The 22427-nt window shown below is 56.8% G+C and overlaps 3 protein-coding genes across 4 annotated transcripts; 1 reads left to right on the top strand and 2 right to left on the bottom strand.

The window, feature by feature from the left end:
* Positions 1–238: 238 nt before the first annotated feature.
* On the bottom strand, positions 239–1792 carry LOC118883406 (cysteine and histidine-rich protein 1-like). Its single transcript, XM_036830185.1, has 2 exons — positions 1206–1792; positions 239–1040 (listed from the first exon to the last, which is right to left on the bottom strand). The coding sequence occupies exons 1-2, from the start codon at positions 1296–1298 to the stop codon at positions 555–557; spliced, it is 579 nt and encodes a 192-aa protein (XP_036686080.1). The 5' UTR covers positions 1299–1792; the 3' UTR covers positions 239–554.
* A 665-nt stretch (positions 1793–2457) lies between these two features.
* KIFC2 (kinesin family member C2) lies at positions 2458–9510 on the top strand. Of its 2 annotated transcripts, none has more exons than XM_036830183.1 (18): positions 2458–2781; positions 3018–3099; positions 3281–3432; positions 3562–3700; positions 3839–3963; positions 4054–4119; positions 4208–4336; positions 4765–4848; positions 4963–5077; positions 5156–5265; positions 5655–5763; positions 5874–6031; positions 7712–7816; positions 7899–8020; positions 8117–8240; positions 8345–8474; positions 8560–8816; positions 8908–9510. In XM_036830183.1, exons 1-18 carry the CDS (start codon positions 2683–2685, stop codon positions 9160–9162), a joined length of 2361 nt encoding a protein of 786 aa, XP_036686078.1. In that variant the 5' UTR covers positions 2458–2682; the 3' UTR covers positions 9163–9510. The 2 variants fall into 2 exon arrangements, with proteins under 2 accessions (XP_036686078.1, XP_036686077.1); XM_036830182.1 differs by having other exon boundaries at positions 8096–8240.
* Positions 9511–10024: 514 nt separating this feature from the next.
* On the bottom strand, positions 10025–11586 carry FOXH1 (forkhead box H1). Its single transcript, XM_036830811.1, has 3 exons — positions 11333–11586; positions 10933–11037; positions 10025–10828 (listed from the first exon to the last, which is right to left on the bottom strand). The coding sequence occupies exons 1-3, from the start codon at positions 11504–11506 to the stop codon at positions 10025–10027; spliced, it is 1083 nt and encodes a 360-aa protein (XP_036686706.1). The 5' UTR covers positions 11507–11586.
* Between the last annotated feature and the right edge of the window lie 10841 nt (positions 11587–22427).

Below are 22427 nucleotides of genomic sequence, written 5' to 3'. Positions count from 1 at the left end.
GGCCACCAGCCAGACCTTGCAAGGATATTCAGAACTCCACCGTGTTCCAGGAGAGCAAGGGCTCCTGTATCTTCTCAGTCCAGGGGCCCTCCTGACAAAGGTGCCGGCAGGCCAAGTTGAGTGAGGCCCCCAGGGTTGGTTCCAGCGCATTGCCTTCCTTTGCTCAGGGAAACCAGTTGCTGCCCTGGGAGCCTCAGAAAGCTCACTGGAGGACCTCTCAATCCGACTCAAGAATAGGCAGAGTCCATATTCCTGCTAAATCCCTAAGGTTTATTGGAGACCAAGCCTCTCTCTGGATCCACAACTATGGCCTGCCCAGAATCAGGCCCCAAAACATGCCCGGGACCCAGTCCCCCTCATTTTGGTCTAGGCAAGTCTTCATACTGCGCTAGAGAAGGAGATAGTGCCCAGACTCTGCCCCCTGACCAGTCACTCTGCCGCAAGCTGGCTTCGGTGGAAGGAGAGTCTCTCCCTAGAGGAGGAGGCCCTAGGAGCAGGCCTATGAGGGGAAGGTGATAGCCAGGGCAGAAGCCTCGCCTTGCCGTCCCCAACCATCACCCCCACTGCAGGCGCTGTGTGTGCAGGGCCCGGTGGTAGGCCCAGCTGCCTCCGGCCAGGGCCCAGCGACAGACGTCCTCCTTCGGCAGCAGCAGCAGTCTGTCCTCCTCCAGCCGGCTCAGGAGGCCTGCGGCGCCGAGCATCACCCCCCCCCACATTCCATAAGTGTTGGTCGTGAAAACAGCCACAATGAGGATGGTCACTGCGACCACCAGCACCACTGCCTGCCCAGCCACAGAGCGGCCCTCAGCACCAAGGTGCTCACCAGCCACTGCCAGCACCATGCCTCCTCCCAGGAGCAGGTTGGCGGAAGAGCAGTCCCCATTCACCCAGTGGAAATCGAAGGCCAGGAGAGGCAGGCCAATGACAGTGGCCACCCAGGCTCCAGCAAGACAGTCTTCATCTGTGCCCAGCCCTGGGGCCAGCATGGTGGCAGCAGCCAGGGCCTGGAGCAGGAAGCCAGCAGCGGCCCCTCGATTTGCCTGTCAACACAGGGAAGGGAGATGTGGGAAAAAGAGGCCAGGACCTCCCTTTAAACAGGGAAGGGTCTGAAGGTCTCAGAGAAGTCGGGCCCCCACACTTACCTCCCACCACCCTCTAGGGATTTGGGAGTGGGCTACGCCCCTGCCCGGCCCCAGCGTACTCACCTGGGCAGTGCTCAGGGCTGCATGCAGAGACACTGATCCCAGCGCCAGGTGGGACAGGGCGGAGCTCCACTCGCGCCCTGGCCTGGGGGCCATGACACCTCGGGCGGTAGTGAGTTTGAGGGAATGGGAAAGGGATCCTCAACTTTGGAGAAGAACGTAGAAGGCGGCGACAGGGGGCCCTAGGGGTGTCTCTCCAGAATTCCCAGGTTCCAGAACCCCATTTCTAAATATTGTTATGGGCTCATCCGAAACTCGCAGGAGCCCTGAGGCCACTGGACACAACGTTGGGGAAGAAGAACCTAAATCCGCCGGGAAAAGACGGTGCGGGGCCTGGACTGGGTGGGCGTTAGCTCTGGCGTCCTGGAACCCAAGTCGGCGCAGGGCCTGGGGGAGAGGGGCGCAGGGCCCTGCGCTCGGGGAGGCGCCGTCCTCGGAACCCGGCCCGGAAAGAGCGACGGCGCAGGCACTCAGAGACCGCTGAGCTGCGCGACCCCGGCGCAGCGGCGAGCTAGAGACCCAAATCAGCCCACCGCGCCGCCCTCTGGCTGCCGCTCCGCCTCCCGCGCCGGGTGTGCGACGGTCCCGCGCCAACCAACGAGAGGAGCGGAGGCTAGAGCGGCCGGGGGGGGGGCGGGGCCGGGGCGTCGCGGGCGTGGAGGAGAGCAAGACTGGGTTGTAAGAATGGGCGGGGCTAGGAGGAGGGGGGTCTCTGCTTGGTAATGGACGCACACGCCCGCTGGTTTGGGGGGAGGGAAGGGGCTCAAGGAAGGAGCCATGAGGGGAGGGGCAGTGAGAGGTTGGGTCGGAGGAAGGGGCGGGGCGGGGGCTGGAGGAAGGGGCGATGAGGGGAAGGGCCGAGGAAAGGGTGGCGAGAAGAGGGGCTTCTAGGGGAGGGTCTGAGGAAGGAGTGGTGAGGGAGGGGTCGGGGAGGGGGAGAGGGATTGGGGGAAGGTGCTGTGAGGACAGGGGCATTGAGGGGAGGGGTTGGAAGAAGGGGCCGAGAAGGACGTAGGGCGGAGTTGGAGGAAGGGGCGTTAAGGAGAGGGGTTGAGGAGGGGGCGGGGCCGGTGAAGGGGCGGGGAGGGGAAGGGTATTGAGGGAAGGGGAGGGGCGGTGCGGGGAGGCGCTGGAGGAAGGGGCCGAGAAGGAGGTGGAGGGGAGGGGTCGGAGGAAGGGGCGGGAGGGGAGGGCCGGAGAGGGGAGCGCTTGGTGGAAGCGGCGGTGAGGGGAGGGGCCGAGAAAGGGGCTTGAGGGAAGAAAAGGTTAGACACCTGAGGGCAGAAGGCTCTGAGGGGGTACAGCCGCGCGGGGGTCCTTCGCAGAGGACCCGTAGGGATTCTGGAAGAGGAGGTGCGGGGCCGTGCCGAGGGGGCGGCCGCCAGAGCATGCGCACGGGCTCTGCAGCGGGCGGGCGCGGAGTTGGGGCGCGGGGACGCGGGGCGGCGCGAAGCGGGGCCCTCTGCCGCCCCGCGCTCTCATGTACGCCTTCTACTCGCTGCTCATCTACATCTTCTACAGCCTCTTTCGCAGGGATGGCGGGGCCGCGGCGGCCGCCGACCCTGGGAACCCCGCCCAGGTGAGCGGGGGCGGGCGCAGCTCGGCCAGCGACCCCCTTCCGGAGAACGGTTTTGCAGGCCGGCGCTGCGTAGGTCCCGGGGCGCTGACGCGGGGGAGGGGCCGTGCCGAGGACCCCGTCTCTGGTGGTGGAAGCTGAGAGCCCGGCTCCAACCCCTCGGGCTCAGTTCTCGGAGGCAGGGAGCCCCATGGGCTGCCTGGCCTCGCCTCAGGGGCTCCCCCCCGCTCCCTCCCTAGAGTGCCTGCTGCAAGCCCGGGGGTCGCCGCCGCCCCGACCAGCCCACCGCAGAGCTGTGGACCGAGCTGACCGGCCTGGTCGGTAGGTACTGTTGGTGCATCGGGAGTGCTGCGTCTCCCGGGGCAACGAGGGAGCGCCGCCGTCCGAGAGATGCAGGGGGTGCTCGTGTCCTCATTGGAAGGGAGGGAGCTGGCAGGTGCCGGCTAGTGGCCTTGCATCCGACACGTGACCCAGCATGCCTACCCGTCCCACTCCCTCGCAGGCTGCTCGGAGTCCGAGGATGGGCCGGGAGGGGCAGCGGAGGGCCGTCCGGCCGAGGTCTCACTGGAAGAGGCTCTCGTGCGTCTTGCGGAGTTCCTCTCAGTCCGGCTGGGGGCGGAAGAGAGCTTCGGGAATTCTGCCGACCTGAGCAAGGTAAGCAGAGTTGAGATTTCTACAGCCACCTGTTCTGTGTTTTCAGGCCTACTGATTTCCATCCATACTCCTGTATCCTCTCCACCCGGCCCCCATCCTTTTCCACTTTGATTTCTATTTCTTTGCCAGCCTGGTGATGTTCCCCCACTGTTGACGGTGACCGGTCAGCTCTTGGCCCTCCTGGCATGGATTCGGAGCCCCAGGGGGAGGCAGGTCCTGCCTCAGGCGACGCAGCCAGCCTCAGGGGTGCAGCCCCCCACTCCTGCTGGTGCGTAAGGAGTAGTGAGTTGAAGAGGGAGTTTGTTCAGGGAGTGACGCCCACCAGAACCCTAGCAGCCAGATGTGAGGTGTCCCTTCCTTCAGGCCAGAGAGCTCTTCTGTCCTAACTGGGTCCACCCCACCTCAGGATCCCCATCCCAAGAAGAAAGCCCTTCCGTTTCACCGAGGGGTGAGGCCCAGGGGCAGCAGCCTCCTCAGTTAGAGGAGGACCAGAGGGCTTGGCAGCGGCTGGAACAGCTCATCCTTGGACAGGTGAGGGGCCCAGGAGGCAGTGGGGGGGTGGGGGGTCTGGGAGGGGCCTGGAAGGAGGCGTTCCACCCGGTGCTCTTTCCTCCTTTCCAGCTGGAGGAGCTGAAGCAGCAGCTGGAACTGCAGGAGAAGGAGCTGGGCCAGCTGCGTGTGGGAGTGGTGAGGCTGCTGGGGTGGGGGCTGGACAAGGGGGACGTGAGAGGGTCTCAGCCTCCAGGTGAGTTTTGAGTGCTTCCTTCTCTCCCAGGGGGCGACAGACTCGGAGAAAAGGGTTCAGCATCTGACTCTGGAAAACAAGGCCCTGAAACAGAGCCTGAGCCTTACTCGGGACCTCCTGCTGCACTGGGGCCCCGCCCCCCCCAACAGGGCCCCCCAGGTATCCTGCTCCTTAGCTGCTACCGTCCCTGCAGCCCGGGGCTCCTGCACCCTGGTCTCTAGCAACACTGCCTGGGCTTCCTCAGGACCTTGTGCTCGCTGGAGCAGAGGCAGGGAGCCCCCTCTGACCCTTCAGACCTGAGGCCCGGACTGTGGGCGGCAAATGCATGGTAGCCCCGTCAAGGAGACTGATGCTCATGGGAGAATCTCCTCCTTTCAGTCCATGGTTTCTCCCAGTGACTGACTCCAGGAGAGCAGAGAGACTTGGGGAAAGGAGCCCTGCATGGAATTGGGAGGCATGGATGTGTGACCAGCTTTGTGAGCCCCTGTCGACTTGACTTTCTCATCTGTAAAATGGGGCAGCTGGAGTGCCCCTCCCTGAGTTTCCTCCTGGCTCCATAGTTCAGCTGGCCGCCACTCCCCTTGCAGGAGCAGGAGGAGGCAGAGGCACTGCTGGAGCTCCGGGGCCGGCTTCAAGAGGCCCAGGACACGACGGAAGCTCTCCGAGTCCAGGTGGGCTCTGGGCCCAGGGGCCGGGAAGTCTGGGGCTCTGGGCAGGGGGTGTCTGAGGCAGAGCCTGGTAAGTGCCTGTTTCCTCAGTGACAGGGCTGGGGTTGGGTGGGGCAGCTAGGGGTGCAGGAGGCGCAGCTGCAGGGCCTCCGGGGGGCCCTCCGGCAGCTCCAGCAGGAGACGGAGCAGAACTGCAGGAGGGAGCTGCAGCAGATGCGCGCGCAGCTGGCAGGTGAGGGCTGGGGCTCCGGAGCTCATGGGAAGGCTGTGGGGTCTGGGCTTTCCCTCACAACAGCCTTCCTGCCCCCAGGACTCCGTGCTCGCATGGCCAGCTTGCGTCAGGGCTGTGGGGACCTCCGAGGACTGGTCAGCACCTTTACCCAGAGCTGCCAGGGTTCGCTGAGCGAAGCCCGGGGCCAGGTCAGGACCCCTCGCTCGCCTCCCTTGCACTTGTTCTCTGTGCAGCCTCGTCACTGGCCTTCCCTTGGGGAACCCCTGCTCTCCCTTCCTTTCCAGTCCCAGGGTCTTGTCTCGTCTACTGCAAATCTTAGGTTCTGGAACCAGAACAACTGTGTTCTGTGCAAACTGGGGTGACGGTGAATCCCTCACAGGATTGCCAGGAAGCCCACGGTTCTCCTCGGGTCCCTGAGCTCCATCCCAGGCCCACTGAATGATGCCCCAAGGGTCTGAAGCCACTGAAAGTTGTGGATCCCCACAGCTGGGGGCCACGTGGTGGATATTGCCCTCAGCACCCCATCCGTTGCTCTCTTCCCACTGCCTTCCCCTTCCTCACCTCTCTGTGCCCCCAGGTATCGTGGGCCCTGGGGGCACTGTCAGCGGGTGGGGCTGGGACTCAGCTCCTGGAGGCACAGCAGGAGCCCCCAACTGGATGCCCAGGGCGGCCACTGGAGCTCAAGGGTATGGCAGGCTTGGGGAGCAAAGGGCTGGGGCGGCAGAGGTGGGGGACGTGGAGGCTTTCCACGCTTCAGGATCTGGGAGGCAGCCCCCTGACCTGATCTCCACCCCAGGAAACATCCGTGTGCTCTGTCGGCTGAGGCCAGGGACACCCTCCAGCTTGGTGAGCTTAGAGCCCGGCCCGGGTGGCACTGTCACCACCTGCTATCGAGGGCACCAGCGTCGCTTCCGCCTGGACTGGGTCTTCCCTCCACATGCCAGCCAGGAGGAGGTGATGCTCCACCCTTTCACCTGTGTTGCCTGTCACTCAGAGTTCCCTGGAGACCAGAGAAGGCTCCCTGTCTGTCTGCCCTCCCAGGAGAGAGGGCGGCTGGACTCCAGCAGGGAAGGGAAGGGAGCCGGAGGGTCTGGGAGGCAGGACTGGTATTCTAGCTGGGCACCTACTTTCTTTCCAGGGTTTCCGCTTTGCATCCCCCCACCAAACTCTACAGGCTGGGGGAGACAGACTTTATGGCTTAAACAGGAAGATTAACATTTTTCAAAAGTAACTTTGTGCCAGGAAACGAAGGAAAATGAACATGTTTGAGGTGATGGTTACTCAGGGGGCTGTGGAGCATGGCTGGGGTGCTGTTGTTGTTGTGAGGTCAGTACTGTGACCTCCTTCCCGCAGGCTTCACTGGCTGCCCACTCCCCTGGCCCAGGGTCCAGAGATGGTCAGCTCTGAGGGTGGGTATCTCTCCTTGCTTTGTGGCCAAGGGGAGTGGGGGGCACAGGTGAGCTTCCAACCCCAGCCCCCCGCTGCCTTGTTTCCCGCACACTATCTTCACTGCACACCAACTTGCAACTAGAGCTCAGGAAACAAGGCTGAGAGCTGGGAGGGGGTGAGGCGAGGGGCAGAGCTTTCAGAGACCCAGACCTGTGCTGGCCTCACGGGGACAGACTGTGATGAGAGTGCCTGGCAGGTACTCCCTCCCCCACTTTTTGGGGCACTGCAGCTGTTTTCCACCTACCTCTATTTACCCCTCATACCACCCCCACCCTGTCTTCAGTCTCCATCCCAACTGCAGCCCTGAACAGGGGTCCCTTGTCTACTGCCTTCTGGGTAGCCTTCCTAGACAGGGTCCTCCAATTCTGGCTGAAAGAGCTAAAGGATTCTGCTACTGGGCTCCCTCACCTGTAGTCCCTATCTCTGTCTGCAATAGCGCCCCCAATGCTCCTTTCTAGTCATGGAGTCTTAGCAACCTCACTGGCAATTCTGGACTCTGCCCTCGTAGCTGGCAACCAAAATTTCAAAGAGATCTGACAGCCCAGTAGTTACCCGCCACCTTCTGGGCACAAAAGCTGGCCGACTGTGTCATTGCTCAAGAGGCTGCTGCTGGTGTCCAGCTGCCAACAGGACGCAAGTCCCAGCTCCATCTCCCCTTCACCTGCCTCTCTGCACCCTCCCAGGGCCTGACTTCCAGGATCCTGGTTGCCCACCAACCTCCACACATGGGACTCTCTGGGTTCATCTTTCACGTGCCAAGTGCTGCACTAGTCCTCTTGGTCCACATTCTCACTTAATCCTCACAACAGGTGCCACTACAGTCCTCATCTCACAGAGGGCAAGATGAGTGACTTGCCTCCAGTCACACCCAGGGTTTGAACTTGGCCGTGAAGCCCAGGGTCTGGGCTCTTGACTGCTACACCCCCAGCCTTCCAAGCAGTCAATCGTCAGGATTCCAATACTCTGCATCGCCTGTTCCTCCTACCTGTCACGTCCCTTCCCTTCTTTGCCTGGCAAATTCTGGCAAATGCCACCTTCTCCAGGGAGCCTCACCTGTCTGTTGGGAGATCCCCTCTTCCACTGTGCTCCCCTAGAGCCAGCCTCCTTCCAGGGGAATCAAGTTTTGTTCACACCTTGCCCCAGGTCCTGGGGCTTAGGGCCCCTCCCAACCCCTCCTACCCCTAGGTCTTCAGGGAGCTGGAGTCGGCTGTGCTGTCCTGCCTCGGAGGCTACAGTGTCTGCATTTTCACCTACGGTCAGACAGGGACGGGAAAGACCTACAGCATGGAGGTGGGAAAGGGGGCAGTCTGGGTGGCTCCTGGGGCCAGGGGCTGGGATGTGAGCCCGATGAGGCACCCCACCCCGTCCCCAGGGCCCGCCTGAGGACCCTGGCATAGCTCCTAGGGCGCTGCAGTCACTGTTCCGGGAGATGGGAACAGGGGGACAGCACCACGTGACCCTCAGCATGGTGGAGATCTACAACGAGGCTGTCAGGTCAGGGCCGCAAACGGTGCCTCCTCCCCGCCCCGAGCCCCAGCTTCTGGCTCCGACCCCCAGAACCCCCAACAGAGCCCTCCCCTTTTTCGCCAGGGACCTCCTAGCCCCAGGGCCTCCCCAGCGCCTGGCAGTGAGGCAGGGCCCAGCAGGCGAGGGGGGGATCCAGGTGGCTGGCCTCACCCACTGGGACGTGCCCAATCTGGAGTCGTTGCACCAGGTGAGGCTGCTCGGTGGGGCTGCGCAGTCCTCCAAGCCCCCGCCCTGTACTCCCACCTGGGCCGCGGACGCCGCAGCAGGCCAGCCCTGTCCTCCGTCCTCCAGATGCTGAACCTGGGGAGGAGCAACCGGGCCACCGCCGCCACAGCCATGAACCAGCACAGCTCTCGTTCGCACGCGCTGGTCACGCTGACGCTGCGCACGGCGTCCCCATCAAGCGGTCCCGGCACCGCAGGTATCTCGGCGTCTGAGTCCTGCGGGGGGCTTCGCTGCACCCGAGACCGGGCCTCCCTCCACGCCGGGCTCTCTCGCCTCTGCAGGCACGCTGCACCTAGTGGACCTGGCAGGGTCCGAGCGCGCCTGGAAGGCAGGGGCGGCCGGCACGTCGCATGAAGACAGGGACGGCGCTCAGCGTCTGCGGGAGGCTCGGACCATCAACCGCTCGCTGCTGGCGCTGGGAGGAGTGATGGCCGCACTGCGGGCCCGCCGGCCACACGTGCCCTTCCGCGACTCGCAGCTCACGCGCCTGCTACAGCCCGCACTGGGTCCCGGCGCCACCGCTGTGCTGCTGCTGCAGGTGGGGCCAGGCGGCCGCGGCCCCGCGGGAGGGTTGTTTGCATGCCAGGCACCGCCCACCCGGGCCCGCCCACCAGCGCCGCTCCCCGCAGGTCTCCACGCGGCCGGAGGATCTCGGCGAGACCGTGTGCTCGCTCAAGTTCGCCGAGCGAGTGGGGAGAGTGGAGCTGGGGCCTGCTAGGCCCCGCAGGGCCCCGCGCTCCGGGACGCCCTCCTCCCTGAGCACCGACACACCACTCTCTGGGACCCCCTGCACCGCCACGCCCTCGCCCGGCAGCCCTCCAAGCCCCGGCCTGGACAGCGGCTCCAGCTCGGCCCTGGCACCGCCGGAGGACCTGCCTTCGTAGTTCTACCCAAGGAGTCTGGGTCGCGTCTCTGCTGGCAGAGGCAGCAAAGTCCCTATTCGCCCCACGACCTCCTTGATCTCTGGGGGCCTGCTGACCCCCAGACTCCCAGAGTCCACCCCTTTCTCTCCCGCCCCCAGGAGTGTTCCGCCTGGGGTAATGATCACCACCCCCCCCACCCCCGCCCCAGCCCAGGCCCTTAGCCCTTTGCTTATCACCATCTGCTGTTATCGCGCGGCGCACAGCAGGGGATCCCAGAGCCGCGGAGGCAGACCCTGGCCAAGTGGCCACCAGACTCACTACCCCATCACCAAACATCAGACTTGCATTAAAATGTCGTTTGTTCCTTTACTGTTATCTTCCCCACTACCACCACCAAAACCAGGTAGGGTCTCCATTCTCCGTCCCCTCCCCCCAAAGGTGCTACCTCCTTGCCAGGCAACAGTGGAGGGGGGACAGGACTTAGGGATGGAGCGGCTGGGGCGGTCATTAGGTTTTCCCTCCCCCAGCCCGGAGCCAGGGAGGGGAAGTGACAGATGGTGATGGATGGATGGATGGATGGATAGATGGACAGAGGGCTGGAGAAGGTGGGACCAGGAAGGGGACAGGAAGGGCTACTTCAAGCAGAGCCCTGCTCCTTTCAGCCTTGCCTCTCGGGGTAAGAGAGGCATGACTGACCATCAGGGCTGCGGTGGTGCCCATCTGGGCCACAGCTCTTCTGGAGTGTCCAATAAACACGCGGACTCTCAGCACGGCTGGTACCTCGTGTCTCAAGGTGGAGCCACACATACCTTGGTTTCCCCTCAGCAGGCCTAAGGGTGGCAGGAGAGGGTGGGAGAGGAAAGCAGCCCCTGCCCTGGGAGCCTCACAGGCTGTACCAGGAGAGTAGCCAGCCTGGGGTAGGGGCAGCCAGGTCTCGGGGGTGGCTAACCCACGCATCATAGATGCTTTTGTTGGGTGGCACCCCCTGGAAGAGGGCGTCTAGATCCCAGAGCAGCCTTGGGGGGCCATGGGTTTCAGGGACCACCCCCCAATAGCCTGTGCTGGTTGAGGGGGGGCACCGGGGGCAAGAGGTGGGTGGCAGTGGGGCAAATGGCATCACCACGTTGGGAGTGTAAATGGGCAAATAAGAGGTAGGTAGCTGCCCCCAAAGCGAGGCCCTGTGGCTTCCACCAGGGAGTCCCCCAGGGCCTGGGGTACCCTGCAGTAAGTGGAGGGGCCAGGCTCTGGGTTCAGGGGAGAGGGGCGAGGGCCTGCTGTTTCCCCCCTGGGAAGTCTCCCCTTCTGCTCTCAGGGACCCTGGGAGGGGGCAGACGGGCCACAGAGGTCTCTCAGAGGGGGGGACTGGAGTGGGTGCCTCTTCCTCCCCTATGCGAACTGAGCCTGACCGACTTGGGCTGCTCGGCGGCGCCCCCTCCCCGGAGTCCCCTAGCAGAGACTTTATGCTGAAGCCCTCGCAGGGCGGCGGCTGGGGACTGGGCGGCCGGTAGGGCCGGCCATGCAGCACATAGGGGCCCAGGTCCTTGGCGAAGGCTCCCCTCGCGCCCTTGCTCTGCCAGCGCCTGCACAGGGCCGTGTTCTGCAGCCGCAGCGCCTCGGCTGGGATCAGGCTCACGTCGACCGCCCAGAAGTTGCCCTTGGCCTGAGGCTTCGCGGGATCTTTGGGCACCTGGTGGAGGAGGGGGGCAGGCTTGGGTGGGGCTGTACGACCCCGGATACTCAGGATTTCCGCCCGCGTCCCGCCCCCAGGCTCCGACCCTCGCCCTGCCCCACCTTGCGGAAGCATCGGTTGGAGGAGAGGTTGTGGCGGATGGAGTCTTTCCAGCCCTCGTAATCGTCCCTGAAGAAGGGGAACACGGCCTGGACCTGACGGATGATCTGAAACCATCGGGCGGGCAGCGGGCGCCGTGAGCCGGGGCGCGTGGGCGGGGGGCCACGCTGCCCCTCCCCTCGCCTCTGCGTGGCCCCCCCTCGCCGGGAAGGGGACTGCCTGAGTGCTTTAGCTCTCTCCCTGGGTGCCCAGGCCGGGACCGGCCCCACTGGCATGGCTGGATAGGGCCAGGTCGGGGTGGAGGCCGGAGCCTGAGCCTCCGAGCAGGGGCCAGGTGGAGGACGCGTCCGGGGACAGGTCCGATCACGGAGTGTGAGGGAGAGCGGGCGGGGATCCTCTCACCTGGGCCAGCTTCAGCCTGCGGGAGGGTGCGGCCTGGATCACCAGGGCGATCATGGCCAAGTAGGTGTAGGGGGGCTTGTCATGCCGCAGGTATCTCTTCTTCCTCCTCTGGGGGGGCTGGGAGGGCGACTCCCCCCCGGGGAGCCCCAGGCGGGGGTTGCTGCAGGGCCCCATGCAGAGGAAGCAGGCAACGTGGGCAGGGGTCCGGCCGGGTGGTGGGCGCAGGGCACTGGGGCAGTGTGGTAGTGTGGTGAGGAAGAGCTGGGGCCTGAGGCCAGGCGGGGGCTGGCGGGCCAAGCCCTTTATCATTCGGATGGAAGGGGGAGGGGAGGGGAGGCCAAGGGAGGTAGAAATACGCGGTGGGGGAGGGGAGCGTGCAGAGGGCAGCCACAATTAGCAGGTTTCGGTTAATCTGGGAGGGAGGGTCAGGGAAGATTCCAGTGGGGGCTGCAGGCGGCCACCCAGGCCTCATTCCTCACCCCTGGGCTGCCTTTGGCACCCCCCCTAGAGCTGGAAGGAAAAGCCCTTGGAAGGGGCTTATGACCCACAGTTACTTTATCCCATCTAGATCTCAGGTTCACATTTAACAGATGGGGGAGTGATTGGTCCAAGATGAGCCGCCAAGAAGGGGTGGGTCCTGCCCAGAGTTCAAGGCCAAGCAGCTAGCAGGACTTGGGTGGTGGTCTGGGAGGGCTTCCTAGAGGAAACCTCAGAAATAAAAGAGGGATACAGTTGACTCAAGGGATTTTCCCACAGGCTGCTTGCTGCATGGCCCCAGAAGGCTCCCCAGGCCCTGGAGGTCACTTTCCTTCCCTCCTTGGTGCTGGTCAACAGTGGGTCCTGGGAGATGACCATAATAATAGTCCCTCATTATTCCCTGTGCACCTCACTGGTCCTGGGTAAGCTGGACCCCCCCTGGCTTGAGAGAACTTCCTGGAAGTGTGTTTGCCTCTCTGCTCCTCTTCTGGTCCTCTGGGTCCAGATACTCTGGAGGTTGTCCCCCGAGGAGGACGCCACTTGGTCCTCTGGGGCACTCAGGCAGTGCCCCTGGGTGGGTGTGCATGGAAGGAGAGGCTTTCTAGCCGTAGGTGTTTACTGGCTACCGCTTGGGGCCAGGCCTTGAGAACACAGCCCTGTGGGTCATGGTGCCTGCCCAGGGGAGCCTGCGAGAACCACTTGGCATCACCCTGGGCAGGAGTGAGGACAGGTGTGTTATGTCTGGGTACACAGGGCTTCCCAGGCAGCCCCAATGCCCTGTGGCTTAGGCTAGGAGGGAGATGCTCCCCAGGCAGGAGGGGGTAGGCCTGAGTGGAGGAGGGGCACTCTGGGAGACAGAGGGGAGGCTGAGCCTGGGGAGGCCTGCAGGGCCAGCACCCCTTGCTCAGCCCTGGCCAGAGCTTCTGAGTGCTTTAGCAGGCACAGGGCCTGGCCCAAAGGTGCGATTCTGGAAAAATGCATTTGGCAGCTGCCCTGAGACATGGTCCTTCTGGGTCCCAGACACTTCTGTCCCCTGACCTCCTCCCTGGCCATCTAGTCTGTGGCTCTGCCCCTCAAGTCAGTCAGGGCCTGTGCTCTGTACCCTGACCCAAAGCCTGGGTTCCCCCCGGTGAGGACTGGGCAAGTTTGCAAAGGGATTATCAGGCCCAGGACACCAGCAGTGGTGGGGTGTTGCTACTAGGACCCCCAGACCCGAGGAAAGCCACAGAAGCACAGGGAGACACTTTCTATCGCTTCACTCTAAGATTTTGGCTTTTCTTGGGCAGCAGCAGCACCCCTTCCACACACACACACCAATTATACCCTTAGAGAGTTGAAAATCTGCAGCCTACAGTGGGTGCCCAGCTCTCACCGAGGTGCTGAGGGAATGGGTGAGTGATGGGTGCAGTGGAGGAGGAAGCCTGGAGCTGAGATGGATGACGTATGTGGGGTACCACACGACTCCCTCCGCTGTCTCAGACTCTTTCTTCAGACTTCACCTGGCTTCCTCTGGATCCCTATGTCACCTCCTCAACGCCTGTCTGTTTCCAGGGCTCTAGCTGAGGGGTCCTTGTGTCTCACCAGGCGACCTATGGCCTTCTAGCTCCACTCGGTCATTAGAGAGGTCTTTTTCTCCAACAGGTCTTAAGTCACCCCCTCTCCTCCACTGGTCCTCCTGTGCTTCCAGGATAAAGCCCAGCTCTTGGTTTGGCGTTCAAGGCTCCTCATGTCCTGACTGTTCATCACTGACCGCACGTACCACCCTACCGGGCCCCCGCCCTCCTAAACCACCACCTCAATTCTTCCCACCGGGTCCTTCCACCTTTGCGCATGCTCATCTCTACACCAGTGATGACCCTGCTTTGTCGAGTGAACTCTGACCCTTCCTTAAAAGCTCAGCGTAAATAGATGACCACCCTCCTGGGAACCTTTTGACTACTTGCCCTTCCCGCCCCAACCGGGCCCCACCGCGCCGAGGACGCCCCTACCACAGACGTTCGCACCTTGCGGTCAGCAACCTCTCTCTAGTTGCTCTGCGCAAGCCTCGCCCCCGCGCGGCTCGGCCCCGCCCCCGCGCGGCTCGGCCCCGCCCCCGCGCGGCTCGGCCCCGCCCCCTGCTCCCACCGGGAGCCGCGGCTTCCGGCTCCGGGACCCGCGGGCCGGAAGTATCGCGTTGCCATGGCGAGGGCCGGGCGCGGGGCCCGCCCCCGCGGCGCCGGGAGGAGCGCTAGGCTGAAGGACCCGCAGACGGGCTCCGATCGACTGCGCGGTGGCTGCTGGCGCGAGGCGGAAGGTGAGGCGCGGACTTCCGGGGCCTGCTGGCGGGAGGGGAAGCGCCGGAGGTGGGAGGGGGAGACGGGGAGACGGGGAGGCCCGGGTCCGGGCGGGAGGCTGTCCAGGCCCCGCTTGGGCGCAGGTGGGTGAGGCCCGGGCAGCCGGTGCTGAGGGTCAGGAAGGCTCCTGGAGTGGCAGGCTGTGAAGGCCACCGGTAGGCTGTTCACGTTTTAGCTAAATGTGGAGTTGTTTGCAGCCTTGCAACCTGTTGGTCAGGTAGGCAGCACTAAAGTTACCTCCATGTCAGCTGAGGAAATTAAGGCCTGCGGAGAAGTGACTTGCCAGGCTTCTTGTGGGCTTTGGAGTTAGGCCAGAGGAGAAACTGAAGCCTTTCTGGGGCAAGTTCCTTAAACTTCCAGGGGTTCAAGTGACCTCACTTGTGGGGGGGATCCTGGGCTCCAGCTCACAGATCGGTGTTCGGGCGGGAATAGTAGCTGCTGTGTGGTAAGTGCCGGCCGTGCTGGTGCGGAGGCGCTCGAGCCTGGGAGGGAGTATCCACGCCCGGCTGGGGCCCCTCGCCGTCCTGGAGCAGAGGCTGAGGCGACTGTGGGGTTAATTTCCGTGGGTGCGGAGACGGGAGGTGTGTACGGAGTCATTCCAGGTTTGGGGAAGCGGGAGAAAGGCTAGACCTCCCCAAGCCTCTGGGCCTGCCTTTTCCTCCCGGTCCTTAGCTTGGGGGTGGAGGTGCAGGGGCACCACGCTGCTCTTCTCAGTCCCTGCCTTTGCTCCCCTAGGTGCTCCCCACCAGGATTGGGGAGCTCTCCCTGGGAGAGGTGTAAAGGGCCTCTGTGCCCTGGCTGGGCCGCCTCATTCACTTCAGGGGCCGCACTCCTGATCACCTTGCCATGTGTGTGTCAGACCACCACCCTACTGAACCCCTGTAATAGTGGTGGAGGGGAGGGGAGGGAGTAAACCTCCCCTGTCCCTTTCCAAGCTCTGTGGCCTTAGGAAAGGTCTTGTCAGCACATCAGATTGAGAAAAAAGACAGAGAGATGAAGGAAAGTCTAGTTCCACAGACACCCAGGGGAGAGGGTCCTGGGGAGAAGGAGCATGTGCTCCACTGCCAGGACCCCTGTGTGGGCAACGCGGTAAGGCCCGATGGCAGACGGCGGGTTCTGGGCTGCTTCCTTCCTGGGCGGCTGTGACAAACACAAAGATTGCCAGGACTTCGCGAGACCTTGGTCATTCTTTGATCTGACCACTGCTGTTGTGTTGGTTTTGTGTGGCGCGCTTTGTAAGTCTCACCCCCACCCACCCCCTAGAACCTCCTCCCGTTCTGAAAGGAGGAGCGTGGTGTAGTTGCAGGTGAACCCCGGGAGCCTCCAGGACTCAGATGAAGCCCCTGCAGAGCCCTCCCCACTGTCAGGGAGGTTGGAATGGCCCTCGCTGCTCTGGCAGGGCCCGCAGTGAGCATTGCCGTTGCCGACAGGCCTCCTGTGTTTCCTCCGGGCTGATCTCCGGGTGGGTGAGCAATGCATGTGTCACCATCGCTGGCTCTGCATCCCAGTGCTGAGCCCGGCCCTGACGCAGCTGCACACACAGCTGAGTGGTGGTCCTTTCCATTCAGCCGGCTCAGTCCCAAGCTCACCATCTCCTGTGTCCCCTTCTGTGCCGTCCCCCAGTGCCCGGAATGCATCTGCTCCTGTGGTTATGGGTGCTTCCTGCAAGTCAGGCACCGGGTTCAGGGAAGAAAACAGTAAATTGAGTCAAAAATGAAAACAGGGTGAAGAGACAGGAGTGACAGGGTAACCACAGGAGACCTCTGAGGAGGTGATATTTAACTTGAGATCTGAGGGGCTTCCCTGGTGGCGCAGGGTTTAAGAATCCGCCTGCCAAAGCAGGGGACACGGGTTTGACCCCTGGTCCAGTAGGATCCCACATGCCGCGGAGCAGCTAAGCCCATGTGCCACAACTACTGAGCCTGCGCTCTAGAGCCCGCGAGCCACAACTACTGAGCCCGTGCGCCTAGAGCCCACGCTCCGCAGCATGAGAAGCCACCACAATGAAAAGCCCGCGCACAGCAACAAAGAGTAGCCCCTGGCTCGACGCAACTAGAGAAAAGCCTGCGCGTAGCAGCAAAGACCCAATGCAGCCAAAAATAAAATAAATAAAAAAAAATTTTTTTAAAAATACACTTTAAATTGAGATCTGAGTTACAAGAAGGAGGGAACTATTATTAGATCTGGTGGAAGAACTTTCCAGACAGAAGGCACAGCTGATGCAAAGGGGGAGTGATGATGAGGATGGTAGATCAGGGGTCTGCAAAGCTTTTCTGTGAAGGGCCAGAGAGTAAGTATTTTAGGCTTTGCCGGCCATATGGTCCCTTTCGCAACTATTCTGCCTTTTTGTGGAAAAGTAGCCACAGACAGTACGTAAGTACATGTGCTCTGTTTCCACAAAACTTTATTGATAGACCCTGAAACTTGAATTTCATATAATATTCATGTGTCAGAAAATATTCTCTTTATTTTTTCCCCAATCATTGAAAAAGGTAAAAACCATTCTTAGCTTATGGGCCATACAAAAACAGACAGTGGGCTGTAGTGTGCCAGTTCCTGTGCCAGACACCAAAAAATGCCTTGTGTATTAACTCATTGAATCCTCATAAGACCCTTATAAAGAAGGTACTGTTATTCCATTTACAGATGAGGAAACTGATTTAAAAGAGGTCAAGAAACTTGACCAATCCCCTCAGCTGCTGCCACTTTAGACCCAGAGTCTGGTTCCAGAGCTCAGCTCCCAGTCTCTGTGGTATAGAGCCGAGGTTCCTGAGGTGCAGGAAGCAGTCTGGTGTTGAGTGGGAAGTGGAGAGAGGTGTGGGAGGGGACAGCAAGGCCAGGGGTGGGCAGACCACTCAGGGTTAGAGGCCAGGAGAAAACTTAGGTTGTATACTTTTATTTTGTTACATCAAACTTTACTGAGGTATAGTTTACCTACAATAAAAGGCACCTATATAAAATAATTTGGTGGGTTTTGATAGATGTATACATCCTTGTAAAAGCTACCATAATCCAGATGTAGAGCATTTCCATCATCCCCATTCCCTTCCCCAGGCAATCACTGATCTGCTTTTTGGTTTTTTTTTTTTTTGTTTTTGTTGTTGTTGTTGTTTTAAATTTATTTATTTTATTTTTGGCTGAGTTGGGTCTTCATTGCTGCGCACGGGCTTTCTCTAGTTGCGGCGAGCGGGGGCTACTCTTCGTTGCAGTGCGCGGGCGTCTCATTGCGGGGGCTTCTCTTGTTGCGGAGCACGGGCTCTAGGTGCGCGGGCTTCAGTAGTTGTGGCACGTGGGCTCAGTAGTTGTGGCTCGTGGGCTCTAGAGCGCAGGCTCAGTAGTTGTGGCGCGTGGGCTTAGTTGCTCCATGGCATGTGGGATCTTTCTGGACCAGGGCTCGAACCCGTGTCCCCTGCATTGACGGGTGGATTCTTAACCACTGTGCCACCAGGGAAGCCCTGTTGTTGTTTTTATAAATTTATTTATTTCATTTATTTACTTTTGGCTGCGTTGCTGCACATGGGCTTTCTCTAGTTGCGGCGAGTGGGGTCTCCTCTTCCTTGCGGTGCACGGGCTTCTTATTGCGGTGGCTTCTCTTGCTGCGGAGCACGGACTCTAGGTGCACGGGCTTCAGTAGCTGTGGCTCTCGACCTCAGTATTTGTGGCTCGCGGGCTCTAGAGCGCAGGCTCAGTAGTTGTGACGCACGGGCTTTGTTGCTCCGCGGCATGTGGGATCTTCCCAGAGCAGGGCTCGAACCTGTGTCCCCTGCATTGGCAGGCAGATTCTTAACCACTGTGCCACCAGAGAAGTCCCTACTTTTTGTTTTTATAGATTCACTGTCCCTTTTTTTTTTTTTTTAAGAATTTCACATAAATGGAAGCGTACAGAATGAACACTTTTGTGTCTAACTTCTTTGTCCAGACAGAGCGTTTTGGAAATTAAGATTGCTGCATGTATGTGTGGTCCGTTCTGTCTTTGTTGCCGAATGTCTGGTACCCACCGCATAGATACACCACCTTTTACTCTCTGTGCACACACCTGTTGATGGACATTTTGATTCTTTCCAGTTTTTGGCTGTTATGAATAAAACTGCTGTGACTACTCGTGTTTACAAGTCTTTGTGTGGACATATACTTTATTTCTCTTGGGTTGAGTTGATAGAAATGATGGTTGAAATGCGTATTTGTGTTTAACTCTATAAAAAAGTACCAAACTATTTTCCAAGATGGTTGTATCATTTTACATTCCCAGTTCCATATCCTCTTATCATTCTTTTAAAGTTTAGCCATTCTTGTGAGTGTTGGTAGCTCGTTGTGCCTTTAATTGGCATTTCCTTAATGATAAATGGTGTTGCACATCTTTTCATGTCCTTATTTTATTGGCTATTTGTATATCTTCTTTTGTGATGTGTCTAAATCTTTTACCCGTAAAAAATGGGTTGTTTGTCTCATCAAGCTTTAAGAATTCCTTGTATATTTAGGATGCAAGTCCTTTGCCAGATACATGTATTGCAAAAATGTTCTCAGTCTGTGGCTTGACTTTTCATTTTCTTTCTTTCCTTATTTCTTTCCTTCTCCCTTTCCTTCTCTCTTTCTTTCTCTCTCTCTCTCTCTCTCTTTCATTTGGCTGCGCTGGGTCTTAGTTGCAGCACGCGAACTCTTAGTTGCTGCATGTGGGATTTAGTTCCCTGACCGGGGATCGAACCCACGCCCCCTGCATTGGGAGCACGGAGTCCTAGCCACTGGACCACCAGGGATGTCCCGACTTTTAATTTTGTTACCAGGGTCTTGAACAGCAGATATGTTTAATTTTGATGAAGTTCAGTTTGTCATGTTTTTGCCTTTATGGTTTATGCTTTCTCTTATGGTCAAGAGGTCAAGGATCATTGTTTTCCGTGGATATCCAGTCATTCCAACACCATTTTTGAAGACCATCCTCTCCCCATTGTATTACCTTAACACCCTTGTTGAAAATCAATTGACAGTATATGTTTGGGTGTATTTCTGGATTCTTTATTATATTCATTGATCTTATTGCTAATATCCCACATATTTGATTATTGTAGCTTTATAATAAGCCTTGAGATCAAGTACTGTTAATTTTCCAACTTGGTTTTTCTTTTTCAAATCATTTTGGCTCTTCAAGATATTATGTAGTCCTATATAAATTTGAGAATTTCTACAAAAGGGCTTACTGGCATTTTGATTGGGATTGTATTGAAGCTACAGATCTATTTATGTAGATCTCTGTATTATCTATTGCTGTATAACAAATTACCCTTAAATTTAGTGACTTAAAACAATAAATTTTTGTTATCTCACAGCTGCTGTGGGTCAGGAATTTAAAAATGGCTTGGCTGGGTGGTTCTGGTTCAAGGTCTCCTGTGGCTGCATTTGGGATGGTCAGCCAGGGCTGCATCATCTGAGGGCTGGGGCAGGGGTCTAGGATCTGCTCCCTCCCGTGGCTGTTGGCAGGAGGGCTCAGTTCCTCACACTAGGGCCTTTCCTAGACTACTTAACTGTCTCACAACGTGGCGGTTGATTTCCTCCAGTGCCAGCGATCCAAGAGAGAGCAAGAGGCTGCACTGCTTTGTAGACCTGGTCTCTGAAGTGATGCGTCATCATTTCAGGTTTTTTTTTCTATTTGTTAGAAGTGATTAAGTCTAACCCATATTCAGGGGGAAGGGGATTAGGCTCTACCATTAGAAGCGGGTGTCAGAGCTTCCATGTTTTGTGACACGAATTTTTTGAATGATATATTTACCATTTTGCATTTTCCAGTCCTTTGTTGCCAATACAAAGATATGAATTTGATTTTGACATATTGTCCTTGTGTCCTGCAACCTTGCTAAATATACTTATTTATTCTAGTAGCCCTATTATAGATTTCTAAAGATTTTCTACATGTCTTTTTACTTGCCTTCTGCATGTAAAGAGTTTCCAATCTTTCCAATCTTTTTATCCCTTGCCTTAGTGCATTGGCTCGGACTTCTAGTACAGTGTTGGATAGGAGTGGTAAGAGTAGATATTCTTACTTTGTTCTCAATCCTAGGGAGAAAGTGTTCATTCTTTTCCCATTAGGCATGCTTTAGCTGTAGATTTTGTGGAGATGCCCTCTATCAGACTGAGGAATTTTCCTTTTATTCTTAGTTTTCTAAGTTTTTTTTTCTTAAGTCATGAATAGCTATTGAATTTTGCCAAATGCTTTTTCTGCTTCTATTGATTTGATTGTATTTTTAAAATAGCAAACTATGTTAATTTTTATATTTTTAAATTTTATTTTATTTTAAAATTTTATTTATTTTTGGCTGCGTTGGGTCTTTGTTGCTGCATGCCGGCTTTCTCTAGTTGTGGCGAGCGGGGGCTACTCTTCGTTGCAGTGCTTGGTCTTCTCATTGTGGTGGCTTATCTTGTTGCAGAGCATGGGCTCTAGGCACGCCGGCTTTGGTAGTTGTGGCGCGCGGGCTCAGTAGTTGTGGCTTGCAGGCTCTAGAGCGCAGGCTCAGTAGTTGTGGTGCACAGGCTTAGTTGCTCCACGGCATGTGGGATCTTCCCGGACCAGGGCTCGAACCTGTGTCCCCTGCATTGGCAGGCGGATTCTTAACCACTGCATCAACAGGGAAGTCCCCTATGTTAATTTTTTAAATGTTAAACCAACCTTTCATTCTTGGAATAAAGCACAGTTGGTCAAGACATATTATCCTTCTTATATATTCCTGGATTCAATTTGGTAATGTTTTTTAAAGAATTTTTGCAACTATTCATGAAGCAATCAGTCTGTGGTATTCTTAAATTGTTGTGTCTTTGGTTTTGGAGTCAGGGTAATACTGGCTTCATAAAACAAGTTGGGATGTGTTTCTTCCTCTTCTATTTTCAGAAAGCATTTTTGTAGATTCTGTATTATATCTTCTTTAAATGTTTGTTATAATCTGCCAGTAAAGCCATCTGGGCTTGGAGTTTCTTTGTGGGAAAGTTTTTAACTGGAAATTTAATTCCTTTAATAGATATAGGGCTGTTCAGGTTTTCTATTTCTTCTTGAGCCCATTTTGATAATTTGTTTCATTCCGGTAATTTGCCCATTTATCTAAGTCAAGCATGGCAATTTTTCTCTATAAAGGGCCAAATAGTAAATGTTTTAGGCTTTTCAGGCCATATGGTCTCTGTTGTGGTTACTCATCTCTTACTGTACCATGAAACAGCCATAGACAATACATGAACAAATGAGCATGGTTGTATTCTAATAAAACTTTATTTACAAAAACAGATGGTAGGCCGATTTGGTCCATAGGCTGTAGTTTGTCAACCCCTGACTTAAGTTGTTAAGTTTATAATCATAAATTGTTCAGAACATTCTCATTTTTATCCTTTTAGTTGTCTGTAGGATCTGTAGTGATATCCCCTTTTTCTTTCATGCTGTTGGTAATTTTTGTCTTCTTTTCTTGATCAGTTCAGCGAGAATTTTATTGATTTTATCAACATTTTCAAAGGAACAACTTTTAGTTTAAATATTTTTCTCTTTTTGTCTATTTTATATTTCATTAGTTTTTGTTCTTATTAATATTTCCTTTTACTTACTTTGGGCTGAATTTTCTGCTCTTTCTAGCTTCTTATTAAGTTGGACGCTTTGGTCATTGATTAAGTTGGAAGCTTTGGTCATTAAGTTGGAAGCTTTGGTCATTGAAAGAAATAACCTTTCTTGTTATTTAAGCATGCAAAGGTAGAAATTTCCTTCTAAAACCTGCTTTAAATGCATCTCACATATTTGATATGTTTTCATTTTCATTCAGTTCAAAATATGTTCTACTTTCCATCTTGATTCCTTCCTTAGCCTGTAGGTTATTTAGAAGTATGCTTTAAAGTTTCCAAATATTTGGGAATTTTTCCAGATATCTTTTTGTTATTGAGTTCTAGTTTAATTCTAATGTGGTCGGTGAACTTTCTCTGTATGCTTTCATTCCTTGTAAACTTACTGAATCTTATATTAAGTTCCAGCATATGGTCTGTCTTTTTTTTTAGGGTTAAATACACTTACAGTGTTGTGCAACTATCATCACTCTCAATTTCCAGAACTTTTTAATTACCTGAAGCAGAAACTGTCCATTAAACAGTACTTCCTTACTCCCCCTCCCCCCAGCCCCAGGCAACCACCATTCTGCTGTCTATCTCTGAATTTACCTATTATATAAAGGGAAATCATACAATATATGTGCTTTTGTCTGATACATTTGTAACATGTATCCGAATTTCATTCCTTTGCATGGCTGAATATTCCATCGTATGTATATACC

Source organism: Balaenoptera musculus, chromosome 17 (genome assembly GCF_009873245.2).
Source record: "Balaenoptera musculus isolate JJ_BM4_2016_0621 chromosome 17, mBalMus1.pri.v3, whole genome shotgun sequence".
Lineage (NCBI taxonomy): Eukaryota > Metazoa > Chordata > Mammalia > Artiodactyla > Balaenopteridae > Balaenoptera > Balaenoptera musculus.
Note: the sequence above shows the minus strand (reverse complement) of the source record. Positions and strands in the feature narration are given on the sequence as shown.

Bases quoted from the DNA above. Each gene is read 5' to 3' on its own strand.
- KIFC2 (XM_036830182.1), top strand. From the start codon at position 2,683: ATGTACGCCTTCTACTCGCTGCTCATCTACATCTTCTACAGCCTCTTT. The intron at 5,078-5,155 runs GTGAGGGCTGGG...TCCTGCCCCCAG, and splicing joins GATGCGCGCGCAGCTGGCAG to GACTCCGTGCTCGCATGGCC. The intron at 8,475-8,559 runs GTATCTCGGCGT...TCGCCTCTGCAG, and splicing joins AAGCGGTCCCGGCACCGCAG to GCACGCTGCACCTAGTGGAC.
- FOXH1 (XM_036830811.1), bottom strand. From the start codon at position 11,506: ATGGGGCCCTGCAGCAACCCCCGCCTGGGGCTCCCCGGGGGGGAGTCG. The intron at 11,038-11,332 runs GTGAGAGGATCC...CGATGGTTTCAG, and splicing joins GCAGGCTGAAGCTGGCCCAG to ATCATCCGTCAGGTCCAGGC. The intron at 10,829-10,932 runs GTGGGGCAGGGC...CTCCTCCACCAG, and splicing joins CCAACCGATGCTTCCGCAAG to GTGCCCAAAGATCCCGCGAA.
- LOC118883406 (XM_036830185.1), bottom strand. From the start codon at position 1,298: ATGGCCCCCAGGCCAGGGCGCGAGTGGAGCTCCGCCCTGTCCCACCTG. The intron at 1,041-1,205 runs GTGAGTACGCTG...CTGTGTTGACAG, and splicing joins CAGCCCTGAGCACTGCCCAG to GCAAATCGAGGGGCCGCTGC.